The 16427-nt window shown below is 35.7% G+C and overlaps 1 protein-coding gene across 1 annotated transcript in view; it reads right to left on the bottom strand.

Moving 5' to 3' along the window:
- Positions 1-16427, bottom strand: part of LOC117159636 (uncharacterized) — a 558819-nt gene that overhangs the window by 522586 nt on the left and 19806 nt on the right. Inside the window, exon 2 of the mRNA XM_076620942.1 lies at positions 9181-9231. Within this exon, the coding sequence (XP_076477057.1) occupies positions 9181-9231 (51 nt within the window). The remainder of the gene's footprint in view (positions 1-9180; positions 9232-16427) is intronic.

The raw sequence follows: 16427 nt of genomic DNA, 5'->3' as shown, positions 1-16427 counted from the left end.
CTAGGTATACAGCGAATAGGAAGTCGGCGTCGCATCCTAGAGGATAAAGACGGAAATACGTGAGGTATAGTTTCGCAAGGGGATGAAAGGCGAACACTGGAAGGCTGTGGATGCCGTAGTGGGAAGGTCGTACGGCTATTTGTAATTGTAATTAGCAGCAGGCCAATTCATTACACCGAGGAGAGACGTACGGCGAAATATGGTCAGGTTAAGTTTGACTAAACGACCGATTGACGACTTATATACAATGGCTCATGAAAGTACTTGAACAATTTGAAAATTTCTATGTGTGTATTGTACATGTATAAATGCTTTTCTATCAGTTTAGAAGATCTTTCTTAATCTGTCTTATAATAAAAAAATCGAACAATTTGAAGATACGGAACTTGTCAAATAACAAAATAGTTCCACAAGGTTTGACAGCTATAAGACAATACTTTGCTATTGCATATTTCTGTTTAAAGATCAATTTAATCGTGTCATAATGATATTATTTTAGACATTAAACATGAAAAAGATGTGAGAGACTAAAACGCTCTTTTAAATCAGATAAATAACAATTGAATCGCGTATTGTGTAAATATCGGCACATCGGAAGACAAAATAAGATAAATTCTGTCTCCCAAGAAACAGCAATCGTCCACAAATTACATAATCCAAGTTTTAATACGTACGAACGATCGAATTGTAATTTTGATAGGACAGAGACAGAGACTCCGGTGAAATGCTGTTCTCGTGCGATAATGGGATGAAGATTTTATGCAGGATACCGTATTATAGCTCCGTCAAGGAACGAATGAAACGTGACGCACTGAAAGTTTGATGGTATCTCGTGTGACGAAGATTGAGGAGATAAGGGTGGCTTTTTGGTAGCTTTGAGGAAACGAGGATGGTATATACGAGTTTCAGAGAATATCTTTTTGTTTTTATGTAAAGTGCCTTTTGGTGGGACATGCGAGAATATCAGACACTTTCCGCTGGGAAGATTCTTGAGGAAGTGATATGCTGATTTATGAGAAATGTTCGTAGTTTGTGGGTTAGGCAGTAGATACACAGAGGGGAAAAAAGAATAATGGTGGAAGTTTCTAGCAAATGTGAAGTTTAGGTGGTTTGTATCTTAGATAGTTTATATACGAAATAAGAATAAAATAACTCATATTGGCGAAGAAATCATATTAGACGCGTAACTTGTAATTTTTATTGACTACCGATATAAAAATATTTCTATTATCGCTATATCTAGAATTTATTTCTTTAATTTAAGATTGTTTGTTAAACTTCAATATTCTTAACTTATATCATGCTTGAGCTATGCTTAAACTGGAAAGAATAAACTAATCATTCGCTTAAGCATGTTAAACTTCGAGATTGAGGTTGATTCATCCAATAAACGCTGGCTGAAAGTGCAGTAGGGATTGATAAGTTTCGAAATTACTCCACAGCGGAGGAGTTTCCTTGCAACAACACCTCTAGGATCTTCGCAAACAAGCATAATTTTAGACACTTTCTGTAGGCTATGCACGATATAAGCAGCAAGATACAAGCGCGTCGTATCTTCCATGAAATGGTCCCATAACTGACCATTTAACCAACAATAAAAGGGAAATTCAGTTTAGGACAGGGGGTGAAAAGAGAAAGTCGCACGTGGCCCTTCCAAAAGACAATAGATGTGTTCTCTGATTCAAGAGTCGAGAATCCATGTGTCTAGGCGAGGCAGAAACAAAACAAGGAAACGCGTGGAGAAGTAAGTGGAATGACCTTTGTTTCGCAATGTTGGAAAATTCGGGAGCGCTCGCTGGGGACGGCAAAATTGAAATCTTCTTTTGTCACCTCGTTTCCGGTCAGAGAGTCTTCAACGTAACGAGTTGAATCCATTTAGGAGATACGACGAATGTTAGAGAAAATGAGATAGTTTCGTGGAACTGGGAAACCTGTCAGAAGGTCTGTAGGAAATCATTGTGTTGCTAAAGGAAATAAAGCGACGATAGGTATAACGAGGGTGATGAGTTCAGAAAGTTCTACCGCAATATCGCACATATTTAACAATCAAATATTTCAGAATCTTTTAGATTGCATTAAGATGTATTATATAATTCTGCTTCGCAATTTCCTCGTTGTCTTTTAATTGTTCTTTGTTGTTTTTATTCGCCAACGTTATGAAATTTTCCAATCGACAGTGAAGAGCATAGAAAGAGAGAGAGAGAGAGAGAGAGAGAGAGAGAGAGAGAAAATTAACATTTATGAAGTCACATATTTAATTTGCAAATGGAGAATTTAAACTTTTATCTTTACAGTATGGTTCTTATTCGCCAACGATATATTTATACTTATATCTATACTTATATCGTTTCCCAGAAAAATTCAATAGATTATCAAAGTTCTATAACAAATCACTCGCACCACCGGAATGAAAATAAAAAATTTTATAATATCCTGTATTTTCCTTTTCTTTTTTTGCGAATAGGGAATTTTGTAAAAATATCGCGAGTTTCAGGGGCGGCGGAAATAACTTATGATGGGGTCGCTGACAGTGTTCAGGATACGTAGCGAAAATGTTTCGAGCTTCATGAATAATTCACTGGCAGTCAAATTTGAATTCGATATTTGTAGATTACGCGGTCTCCGCTTGCGTGTTCATTTTTCGACAGTCTCTCGTGTTGTTTATTTAAGCATTATAGTAATACACGCGATTTCAGCGTGAAAATCGCCCGTGATAGCTATTTTTCTTCCTTTTTTCTCGGAAAATACCCAACGAATTATCGCCATTGGAAAAATATTTTGAAACGTTGGCAGAAAATTCGTGGGCGCTAATTGGCACGCAAAAATGTTCAACAACAACAAAAATTGCCAGCGTAATTCGCGCTCTTTGTTACTTCGATATTTTTTTATTTTTGAATATCCCGTTCGTTGGAAACCGTTCGATCATTACTGCGCCACAATAAGCGCACTTTTTAGCTGGCGAATGAAAGAAATCAAATTATGTTCGGTATGCTCGTCGATTCGATTTCGAAAAGCTTGTTGATTGACGGCGGAATTACCGCAAATTTTTCATTCTACGCGGTTTTCATTCATCAGGTACCTTTAATTATTTAGTTAAACATTGATCAAATATTGTCCGTATTACAGCGTTCTTTTTTATCTTTTTCCTGTCCTTTTTTCTTTTTTGCTCTCGCGTGTATTCGCGTATTTGCGGGAATATATTGTGGTGGATCGGTACCAACAGGACGCCGACAGGTCGAGGCATCAACGCGGTCGTAACACCTCCCGGGTGATCCGCGGGTACCAACCGCCAACACCAGAGGGCTACTACGACGAAAACGAGTCTGTCTGTCTCGCTAGCGGTCGAATATACGGGCGCACGATACAAATACCGCACCTAGCGAGACTGCCTCTACGTCTAAGGCAGGGACTACCGGGCATAGTCTTACTGACGAGTCCACCGGTAGTCCCGGGACGAAACGCGAATTCTTTTTTCACCTGGCAGCGACTACACTTCCTACAATATCTTGACCGACGATTTACACTGCCAGTTGATCTGCATTTTGTGAATGCATTCACGTACAGTGTGTTGTCTAGTATCGTAATGCGATAGGAAAGCGCGAAATACTATCGAGAAGATAACGGTAGCGTGGCCTGAATAAAATCATGTATACATTGTGAACTGTTGTTACCTGGAAAAAACAACGAATTGCTTTTCAAAAGCAATTTGTTATCTGTGGAGTTTCCATTTTCTTGTTTGGTAGAATCAGTAGGCAGATATTTACGCGTTTATGGAAATATCGATTTATACCTCACTAAATGTTGAAAAAATATATCTTATGCGTAAAAATGAAAAAGATCAAAATTATACGCGGATGAAATAATTGTATTTTAAAATGATACGTAAAATGGTCCGTAAGGACAAAAATATTTGTTCAAGAAATTATATAAGATATCCGGAATAAAATACTGGCTGTAATAATTAATAAATGAAACAAATATTCCTTCAGATTATAGTAAATAAAAATGTGAACTTGTGTAGACATTTATAGTGGGGTTATTAAGAGTGATAGCTTTAAAGTAGCAAATGATTCAAAGAATCTTTCAATCTGATGAATGGACTGCTAAATGCGTTAAAATCGTGTAATAAATCACTTTCGAGTTAGCATGATCGCAAATTGATTAGAGAGCTGGCAAGGAATGAAACAGCTACGATTAAGCAAAGGAAAGTTAAGGGGTTAAATGACCGAAACGTGGTTGGTTATCGATCATCCATCGTTCGAAATGTTCAAATGCACGTGCAGTGAAATTAGTCGGTGATTGATACTTGTTACCAAAGTATAGTCACGTTATGGCAAAGAGGCGCATGTTATTACACAATATTATACTCTTCCTAGTTGAAATATGTAATTTTAATTAAATTCAAATTAAATTAAACTTTAAATTTTTAAACTTTTGTATAACTTTTATTTTAAAGTACATTTTTCGAATGTGCATGTGAATTTAAATTTGAAGATAAAACGCATAATTAACGAACGTAGCTCGTGAAATGATTTTAAAAACGTTTCGAGAAAGCAGGAAAAATATAGCTTAATTATAGATCGTAAAGTTTTAACGCTGTTACGCGAGGTATATAAATTACTCTGTATCGAACAGCAAACAGAATTTCAATGAGCAGCTTGGATATAATAATTTCATCAAACGGATCGATTTTGCGTTTATTTTAAGTCTCTTTTATCTGTTTTCGGACCTATATGATAGAACGTAATAAAAGCTACCTGAAATTTTACCAAACTTAAATCAGTTTATAGCGGTATTTGAATGCGAAAATGTTTTTAAAGCCCTACGCGAGTTTTCATCGGTAAATATTTTTCATATCCAAGATTTCTCATCAATGGAATAAAAGCGATATTCGGGCCAATATGTGACGTATTCAAAATTGTTTTCAAAGAAAATAATAGTAAATTGCTCCGTTATAACTTTTCGTTAACAATGTTCGACTTTAAACATTGCCCATGATATGTCCAACCTCAAACATCATAGAATCTTCAAAAATTTAATATACATACATATTTTATCGTGTACTGTTTTCCAAATATCTTAATGCATGTACGACAATTTTTCTATTAAAAATTGAATCTTTGTACGAATATAAAATTTCAATCGTTTTCATGAAATGGCAATATAAAGAATAAATGAAAATGGCAAGATAGGAGTTTTGGCCGTAAAAGGCACTCGGTAAGGGTTATTAGCATATAAATAGGTATTAGAAATCTGTATGGTTAAATATGATAGAGAGAGCATAGATGTGTGCTCCTCGTATTATGTGCATTTTGACGAAGGTTAGTGCTGCCTTCGGGGCACAATCTCACCTCATCGAGTGGTTAAAATTAATAGAGATCACCGTAGTTATCATTCACAGACGGTTCTATGTTCGTTGGCCTGCTTCAGAGATGACAAAATGGAACGAAGTATAAAGACGAGAGTTCTATCGTATATTATAAAATACACATATTTCACTGTCGAGTGTTTTAAACTTTCTACGTAGAAATAATATTCCTATACCATTTGTGATCTCATTAGAAGGTATAATTATAAAGAACAAGAAAGAGAGAGAGAGAGAGAGAGAGAGAAATTACGCTTTAACAAATATAAAGTTTATATTTCAAGGTTGCAGAAAAATTTCGTAAAAGGCGAAAAATTTTCTGAAATTTAGTATTCAAGAAACGAAGGAATTGTTCCAAAGTAAGTCATGTACAAAATATTTCAATGTAACATATTCAGGTTTCAATATACAAATACAGTAACATCAAAAAGTAGAATGAAACACCTATCGTTAAAACTAGCCACGAAGAAAGGTATTCTTTAACTCTTATTCCAGCTTCGAAGAAGCAAATAGCAAAATTATCCATCATACTAATAAAAATAAAAAAAAAGGAACAATTCTGCAATACTGAGAACAGAACTTACAGAATCCACTGTATCTATTAGTATATGTATTTCTATAAATGTGTTACACATTAGATTTGAAGCAATCCTAGAGAAGCGTGGTATTCGAAAGAATGGCATATTAAAGGTAAATGCATGGCAGGATACGAGTAGACGGCCCAGATTGCATCTGACAGACTGTCGTAGAATTGGCTGCGCATTTCCTTTTTCCTAGGGAGGAAGGTCGCATTTCCTTTTCACAGAGAGAGGGTGGGAGAAGGGGAGGAAAAAATACGAGCACCCTCGTGCCTCCAAGAAGTTCTTTTCCACGAGGATGGTCCTCTCGACCAGTCGCCTCGACAAGCAATCTCACGAAATTGAACCGCGCGATTTCACGTCGTTTCGCAGACGTTACCGTTCGCGTTCCCCTTCCGGTTCCACTGGTTTTCATTTGCACCAGGACTACGGAAACAGTTCGAACGAAGCAACGATCGTGAAACGTCAGGCAAAGTTCGCAAATTTTAATAGCTGAGAAACGAACGTCGTATTCGATTAATTCCTGCATTGACAAATGATTTAAAACGAGCCGGATGATATACGATCAATGATCGATTATATCACGTGAGATTAAAGTTTCGGCAGCGAGGTGTTACGGTGATATCAATCACTATGTTAATTAAAGGGCGATGAACTTGTCGGATTTCTGAAATTGAGGAGATCATTCGCAATTTCATTTTATTTAAAGCTTTCATGGCGTGTTAACGATAACCCAGGATAAAATTGCTGATTTCTTTTTGAACAATAACCATATTACTGTAGTGATTTTTAATACAAGCGATTTGAGCGATATATTCAGCTCAATATATCCTCCTTTTTCAATTCTTCATTATCAAACTACGCAGTGTACCGAAATGTATCGTTCTGTTAATGTCTCATCGCTTGGAGAAGAAAAATGATTTATGTAGGAAACAACATTTGTATTTTTATCGAGAAGTTGGAAATACTTGATATAACGAAAACGTACGTGTCTGTATAATTTAGTGAAGCTATTGATAAATATCCCAGAATTCTTTTTACATCTTTTTGGCACTAGCAGTAAAAAGGTAGATTTGAACTAATGGGTTAATAGCTATTTCTAGATACCTATTGCTAGATTTGTACAATTCCTATATAAAACTTTCTTATTACGATTTTGGCACTGATTTTTATTTTGTGTATATTCAAACTGTCACCGCCCGCGTTTAATCTTAAAACATACGCAGAGAATATTTTACTGGATAGAAGATATTCGAAAGCAATTTGGCAGCCGTTTAAGTTAAACGCAAGGGAAATATTGCAGCGTGGTAAATGATTCCATTGGAAGGTTGAGTGTGTTGGTCTTGAAAGTTCCATCGATTTTTGCTTGGCGCGCCAAATATGTGCCATCCTAGCAATTTTGTCATCGAATTGGAATTTATGCTTCTTGGACGCAAAACGAAGCAATCTAGTTGCAGCGTCGTTCTTGCCGTTATAGAACACCAATTTTTTCTGAGTTTCGTTCGCGGTACAGAGTGGCAATACGTATATACATATAAATCATACATATAAAGAATGCAATACGTGCTCGAAATATTCAATCCTTCGAATTATCGATTCTTCAAAGTAATAATTTACGATGATACGTTCGTCAAATAGTTATTGGAATTCAGGTTATACAAGAATGATCGATATTGTTTCGCCTCACAATATCATATGATAAAGCTTTTGACGGTTATGGCAAGCCAAAAAACAAAAGATTTAAAAAATGGGACAGGTGAAAAATGGAAAACAAAAAATACTTACTATACTCCACTATATCAAACGTGTAACATCAGAGATTGTAACCGAATGAAAAGCAAGATTATTCTGTTCGAAACAGAATGAAATGAAACTACTTAATAATTTCCCTTCGGAGAAAAATCTATTTATGGTTTAAAAAATATGTTGCTCGAGGAAGGGAAAAGTTCATGTAAAATTCTCCCTATAATTAACGATTTCTTGTTCGAAGAACATATTTCCTCTCGCCGTTTCACGACCTGGATCATCGATCAAGCACAAAATTAATAACTTATATTAACGTCTCGCGTGTACACGAAGGCGTTTGTAACGAATAGCTATCGGTTGTTTCCGTCTCGCTTATTTTCCCGGTGATTTTTCTACCCACAGACATTGATATCCAACCTCTGCCTCTTTGTTCCACTCTGTCTCCATCTGTCTGGTGAAATAAGTAGGCCCAGTGGGGATTAAAACCGAGTTCTCGTGTCATCGGGTTAGAGTACGTCATTTAGTGGCTTTGTTCGTTCGTACGCGTCTTCTTGCCAGTTGTCTCTAACACGAGCCTCAATTCTACGTAATTTTACGTCTACGAACGATCGTATAACATTCACGAAACAGGTATACCACGTCGATCATTAAAAGGTGAAACTAGACGTTTCCACGCGGATCGTTTTTTCCAACTTAACGAACGTTACAAATTATAAACATTAATTTTCGTTAAATTTGTTACGATGTTTTGTTGTTTGGACAGCTGATGGATATAGAACTTCCATTTATGTTACGATATTGGCATATATGACACGGAGAGAGATTTGTATTCATTTCTACAATCCTGCTGTGACGTTTAACAGTTTCGTTTAAACAATCGAAACAAAAATCATTTATATACACGCTGTGAGGTACGTCCAAAAGCAGGGCAACTCCATAAAGAGACAAACTATGGCAAAGTAATACGTACAACCCGGATCTCGATTCACGACACGCGATTCTACGCTCGTAAGTTAGAAACGAACATCACGACGATGCCGTCGTTTCCCTTCCGACACTCTTTCGCATGGTTGGGTTGAAGCGCCCGAGGATCGCCGAAAACTAAAGTCGTAAAATTATACGTGTCCCGTTCCCTCCTGGCCGATTTCGTGGTTCGCTGCTCCGTGAAGATATACACGCGTATAGTTTGAACAGAAAGGGGAGATAGAGAAAAGGGGTTGATTCGTCTATTTCAAGTTCTCTCGAGGATGCCGAAGAAGCAGAAGGAGGCCCATGGAAGAAGGGGCTGGTAAAGTTGTTTGGCCAAAAGTACGGTGAACTCGGTTTGTAGGCATCGATCGGACATCTAACGAGCTCCGGCTAACTAGTTTGTACCGAGATCGTTGCCACGAACAGTCCTATTTGAATCTGACTTTCACGTGGTAAAATGCAACACGATCAAAGGTGATAGACACGTTATTTGTTTTTCAGTGAAAAAACTTAAAAACTTACCCGCGCCTTCGGCGTCTGCTTTAGTCCGATGGCTGGTTGGCTTCTGTTGCTCTGCAACAATAATTGAGAACGCCATGGTCAGTCGAAAGCAATTAATACGTTCCGCAACATTAATTATGCCGAACTGGCCTGTAAATTCTATTAATATTCGACGCGTTTATCGCGGTGCCTTAATTATTTTGGCCGTGCAGTGGTCTCGGGTAGTATGATTTTTTAACTAGGTTGCTTGGAAAATTGCAAAACCAATGAGATCTACCTTGAATATAATAGAATAGGATAGAGCGCGGTACTATGGTGGTCGCCTATAAGGGAAGTGTATAAAGCAGGAATGTATTTGCAGAAGAATTTGCAGAGCAGGAATATCTGGCTGAAATCTTCAATTTTTCCCTTGAAGGAAATGATTTTTCAGTTCGTTGAGCTTCGATTGATATTGCTGGATCACAGGTGACTACGATAGTTTACTTGTTTGTACTTTGAATCTGAATTCTGGATTTTATAAAAGAAAAAATAAAATCAAATATTCTGAAATTCAATAACCTTAATCCAAAGCGTTGTTAATAATCTACCGATGTTGTTGATAATCCAACGATATTACTTGAAAATTAGTCATAACTTCTACTACGAAGATCTTTATATAACAATAATTTTTTATACATAGTGATATATAAATGTTTTTCGCGTGAGTATTGTTATAGAAAAAAAGAATTCTGATAGCGACTAAAATGTGCAAAATATCTTTGTTGGTAAGAGACTTATTAACCTATTATTCCAGATGAACAATATGCAATGAGCAAAAGTTCTCCTCTTGTATCTGACGATCAAAATATTTAATTCAATTTGCCAGATTTAATATAATCTATCTACTATCGCCAAAAAGTGGTTGTAATTGAAATCAGAGTATAGCAGTAACATTCACAGAGTTATAGTAATATTTTCCAGTAATGCTTCTTTCTATAAATTCTACCAGATTTACATTTCCAATGCATACAAATGTCCCTCGCTTTCACAGTGAAAACTGTAAACGAAGCATTCATTTTCTCCGCGATAGATAGAAAACAGAACGTCCAACATTTTTTTGGAGCGATGTAAAACGGAGGGGCAAAAATGTTCTTCTCTTTTTTTTTTTTACTAAAAGCGACTCCTGTTTCGCAAATATCGTACGCAAATATTTTTGGATTTCGTGCAAACGCTTTTCAGGACCTACCATTCTTCATCAAGTTTTGTTTTGAAGCAAAACTATGAATCCCAGCGTTTTCTTCCAGATTGCAGGCAAACAAGCATTAACCAATCGTGACTTGCATGTAGATAAGAGCGCAACTATATTTCAATTAAATGTAATGTACTTATACATCTGAAATAAATACAAAGCGTCTACCTGAAATATGAAACATCTCGAACGAAGAAGTACTTTTTTATAATACTCGATAAATTAACAAATTATATCAATTGTAACAATTAAATTAATTGTTATAAAATAACATTCATTTCTCTAATTGCGCCTATAAAGATACGAATTTTCATACATATTTTCAATTTAATTATAATTCAGGAAATGATCGTGCAAGAGAGATACGCTAATTGAACGTGCAAATAGCAGGAATTGGACTAAAATAAAATTAACTCGACTACGGTAGCATTTAGGTTGCCTCGTCATCAGATGGAAACTGCATGAATTCACTCGTCCGAGTTTTCCGTGGTTGTTGGTTAACGCCGCGCGGCCTCCGTTCCTCTTCGATTTGCCAATTAAGATTTACGCATTTCCAGCAATGACGGGCCGACACGACGATGCTGTACGGTTCGACAGTTTCCCTGAATTTATCGTTTTATCGTTTGTTCCTATACTAGACAGATTGCGCATAGAGCGACAGGCCACCCTTCTCGGTCGGATTTATTCGCTGCTGGGGAAACAACATTCTGAACGCCATAAAGGAACGCGATAACGGCACTCCCCTCTATGGACATACGCGGAATGCTCTTTACTCTTTAAATATTTATAATGGGAATCAATTGAATGTGCTTTTTGGTCGATGTTCAAAGACATCTGTAGAAAAGTACATATTACCGACTTTTGATCTTCCAAAGGAATTATGTAGGATGACTAAGATGATTTTGTAGGAAAAAGAATGTCACGGTTGATTTGCTCCGTCATAACCTTTAGTTGGAAATCTTCAACTTTGAGCATTATACAACATTTTCATTCTTAAACATTCTGGTATTTTTGGAAACGTACACAGCTACTACGCAGTATGTCTATGTTATCCAAATTCATTCAAATATGGTCATGTTTTGCATCATTTTTATGGGAAAATTCCGAGAAAAATGTGTTTCTTTCATTAATGAGTAAATAACGAGTTAGTTGGTAGTTTGTAAAACATAGAACTTTATATGCTATGTTATCAAACTTGCTCTGGTTCTAGAGAATTTACAAGGACTAACAATTTGTAATTTGTGACTCGTAAAATTTCGTTAATGAACACTAATCCAATCGTATAATAGAGCCCCGTTAATTAAAATACTTTTTGAATGTGTCTCGAAATGTACTTCACTTCGGTACTTCACCGTTTTCTTACACGAACCCAGTGACGACCTTAATTAACAGCGTGATTTATTATTCGCTGTGTTTCAAAAGCATCCTACAAACTTACTTCAACATTCTGATTAACATCGCGAGTAAAAGTCTTTTCTATAGTGCGATTATAAACGCGAATGATAAATTAATATTGTGCGTGAATTCGAGCTCAGTTTCGTGATGTTGTAACTAGAAACAAGGTATCGAAGTTTCTGGTATGATAATGTTGTACTTAAAATTGTATTTTGAGTATAATTATCGTGTTTTGAGCCCATTGTTGGAGTTTCGAAACGAGTAACGAGTTCATTTGTTATTAGTTTGATACAAAAATTACTATAAATTTATCGGAATTCAATGAGATTTTTATGTATTGATGCGAAATCTGAAGATAAAAATTCATAGAATGCACACAAGACGCAAAATACCTGAAATAGAGTAATTCTTATAATATTGAGGAGATGAAACGAATCTCTCCTTAAATACTAAGGTTTACCAGTAATTTTTGCTTTAGTTGCGTTTGCTAAACACAGATATTTACGAATCTATGGAACAGAAATTTATTTCATTCGCCAAGTTCGTCATTTTTGTATCTTCGAATTTTTCGTAAATAGATAAATTCCGCAACCTGATATTTGGATTTCGATTAATCGCCATTCTAACATCATACGAAATATTAAGCCTAAGAAGGCAAAAGTAACAAGATGAGGATTGCCAGCCAGTTTATCATATCTCGAGAGAATTCAAAATCAACAACGGATACTATACGGATGAACAACGAACGTGGTGCTAATTACGCGGTTTATCTCGATTAATTCCGGATAATTGCGTCCACTAATTAGTCCAATTACTCCGATGGTTCGGCATAGCACGAATAACACTTGTCCTTCACGACACATCCTCATTGGTCGAAATGTCGCAAACTCAACCGCAGCAACTGTTATCTTCCTAGGTTGGATCCGTGTATTTCCAGTTGCCCATTTGCAGAATTACTTTACAGATATCACGATACTACTTCAAAACAACTATGCTTCCCACGAACATATGTACACCTATTCCAATATGTCAGTTTGTAACTAATTTTCATTTAATTTGCCCTTTGCTAAAATTATTTCGTTTAACAGTTTCGTTACTGTACGAAATTTGATTAAATATTATTAGGTAAATGATATAGCACGATTTATTTCCAAACTTATACTTGCGTATGTTTAGAAAATTATTTACACATTCTAGCCAAATTTCTAAGTGGAAATAATACATATTTTTCCATTAAAGCTATATATAATTTTAACATCAAAGCTACGAAACTTGTTAGAATGAAAGGTTAGTTAGATTTTTCAATTTCGTCTTTAGAAAGATCAATTTTGAGATAATAATATTGTTAAAATAGAATTATATAACATAGTAGTATATTACAGATCGGCAGTTTTAATATTGAAATACTATACATCGTTTAATAAATCCGTTTAGATAAATTATTTGAATATTTTCAAATCAGCTACGACTAGTGGATCGTTTGTTTGATTTCTCAATTCACGGACGTCGTAGACTTTACAACGAGAGTGACAACAAATGTCAACCGTTTACAGCAGTTTTTGCATGTTTATTACGTTCGTCGCCTCCCCAAGAATTTCTTACGCAGTAGCTCATTCAATGTCGTGACGCCCGATGCTGTGGTTCTCGTCTACGCGACTCGTAAGTTTTCACATTATAATATAATATTATCTTAATAATTTATCAACGCTGCGCTTTTAACGATATTAGTTACATTATTTCTTAAATTAATCAGAATATTGAATGGAAATTCAAGAATGTATTTAAGACGCTTCGATTATTATTTCCAAATTATTTGTTTAACGTTATGCAAATTACATATTATTTGAAATACTTATGTCTCGCGTTGTCACACTGCGATGTAATTATTTTGCACGAAACGTTACTTAGTCCGCTTCATCGTTGAAAAGTATTAAGTGATAATGAGAAACCGAAATAAATGCTTCATTCGTTTGGTCACTTTCACTAAAGGATCAAACTTTTTCGATTAGAACTTGCTTCCGAGTAACAAATTTTCACAAATTTACGTTATTTTACTGTGAAAAATCGATGGTCAATGAGTATTATACCTGCTTGTATTTTTCATCAAATAGATCGTTCCGTAAATTATTTTGTAGTTACGACTGTTGGAATTATCGTAAATTATTCTACGTTATTTGTTGTCAAAAGCTTCCACAAAAAATGTCCACAATTTTTTTCTCCATAGAGATCGATGATACTGTGTCGTTTTATTGAAAATTCTCGTTTTATTTTTCATTCCCACATTATGCTTCGTTCATGCATCGAATATCAACGCATATGAAATCGTATTTCGTTCGAAATGGAATCGTAGTTTTGATTTTGCTTTGAAATCCATATAGAATAGATTAATCCTCGAGATAAATAATCGTATTTCGTGTCACAATATCACCTAAACAAGTTTTTTGAAGCTATGCTTCTCACGAATCCAGTTCGTTAAGCTACGATCGAAACAATGTTTCGTTCACGTGTTGAATGTTGAATATGGTCAAATGATTGCAACAGTGTTTGTAAACGCGAATTATGGTTACTGCGACACTTGAAAACTACGCAAAATACGGTGAAGTGGAATTCTACGTGCTATATTTGTACTTATTTGACGTATCACTTATTACCGAAGAGTCAAATATTACAGAACATTAATTAACCAAAATTACAAATTATTCACAAACATATTTAACATTTAATTAGAGACATACAAGTACGTACAAATGGTCTATTTCAAAGTTCACCATCGATAAAATAATTAAATTTCCTATCGTTATTCAGAAACAAAATCATTTAAGAGAAAAATAGAAAAATGAAATCCTTACTTTAAATCAACATTAATAAAAGCCTACGCGATTATCAAAAACACCGTCTGTTATCAAATGATGAATATAGAAATCTCATTCTCCTATGAAATAGAAACATCAAATAGAAACGGAAAATACATCTTCCAGACTACTGTTAAATTATTCGTACGTTTACTTACGTTTTAATTAGGAATTAGTCGATGGTTCAGTTTGGTGGAATTTATACTGCCTGAAGAAAGGGATAGAGTAAGTCAGAAAAGTTGAGAAATCGAGTTATCTTATACCCCGGTTCTTTACATTAAGCGGCACACTTGGGACACTAATTTCTCGAGATAGCTTGCAATTTGTTTGTGTTACCCTCGTTTCCGGAAGTTCATTTATAAACGAAATCGAGGGTTTCGGCTGCGTCGAATCATTCTTGTTAATCCAACTCGCGGATGTTTATTCAAAATTGCGTCACGAGGTTGAAAACCGAAATCGATTTCAATTTTCACGTAGAATTCGTCGAATGGAGGTACGGTCGCTCGCGTAGTCCTTTCAACGAGCAATTTATCGAAAGTTCATTGCTTCGACTCCCTATTAAATGACGGGATGATTGCGTCGTTCGTCTCGAAACGGCGGCAACGACTCGTCTACGAGTAATCTCGCGGACATTTGCGGAATTCAAGCGCGGTAACGTCGCAAAAAATTCCTTGCCGAATAAAAAACGCGTGTAATCATCAGGCATGACTGCAGCGACAGACACAAACGAGCCGGAAATTTAATCAAACTTTGCTGTTTCTTGCTCGGACGATCGCCAAAATTTGGCAGCGAGGCAGATCAGTTGCCTCTGTATTCCTTATTCCTATGAGTTTTCCATCGAATTGTCTCGCTGCTTGGCCGATGGATAATAATCTCGAAGTAGCTCGACCCAGTTTCGATAATTGTTCACCGGTCTGGTTCCTTCGAGTTGCCCGATTCTTCGTTTGTTTTGTCACTTCTCGTCTTTTCTCGCCGTTGCCATTTTTCTTGTCCCTTCCTCTAGCCGTTTTTATCGGTGGTTTAATCGTCGAAATACGGGTCGCATCCTAAATGCCTTTCGTACCGGTGAAAGAACAAATAATTAACTCGGCCGGTTCGACGGAAGAAATGCAAACTTCGCGAGAATTCGATGCGAGAATTCTGTCTGCGAGTTTGTTTTTTTTTTTTACAGAAGGACAATTTCAGCGACTGTCGTTAAGGTACAAGAGTTTAGAGACGTTTCATAGAGAAATTTATTTTAATTTTTGAGAAGAAAGTTATCAAGATGCAAGTAAAAATGATCTTTGTAGATGATTAACGTCGAGATAATTTTGATCTTTCTTTTTCTTTCTGTTTTTTAAGATCAGTTTTTCTGCTCGTTCAACAGAACATTTTCTAAAGTACATATATGTGTGGAAAACGAAAATTTACATACTCGGTATGTAAAGCCCCTTTCTCAAATATTTTCTTTTCTGCAATATCGATGGGCGTGGTTTCATACGTTTGTATTAAAAGAATCATGAATATTATTTCAAAGGGATAAAGAATTCTTCTCTCCTACAAGTCCTCTTAGATTATGTGAATGAGTCTCCGAGAATATTGAAAAAATTCTACCTCTTTTCATGTTCCGGATAGTAGAGTTTAAGCGATAAACGATGTGTGGGAAAAATATGAATTTACTTTTTAGTGGAAAATTATAAATTATATCGAATAATTAAAGCTATCAAATCAATTATAATTTCTAACACAGAAAATCTTCACTTCATACACACCATTTATTACTTTGATTCCTCAATTTCTAATATATAATCCAA

Source organism: Bombus vancouverensis, chromosome 8, assembly GCF_051014615.1.
Source record: "Bombus vancouverensis nearcticus chromosome 8, iyBomVanc1_principal, whole genome shotgun sequence".
In the NCBI taxonomy this organism is placed as follows: domain Eukaryota; kingdom Metazoa; phylum Arthropoda; class Insecta; order Hymenoptera; family Apidae; genus Bombus; species Bombus vancouverensis.
This window is presented reverse-complemented; position numbering and strand designations above follow the sequence as displayed.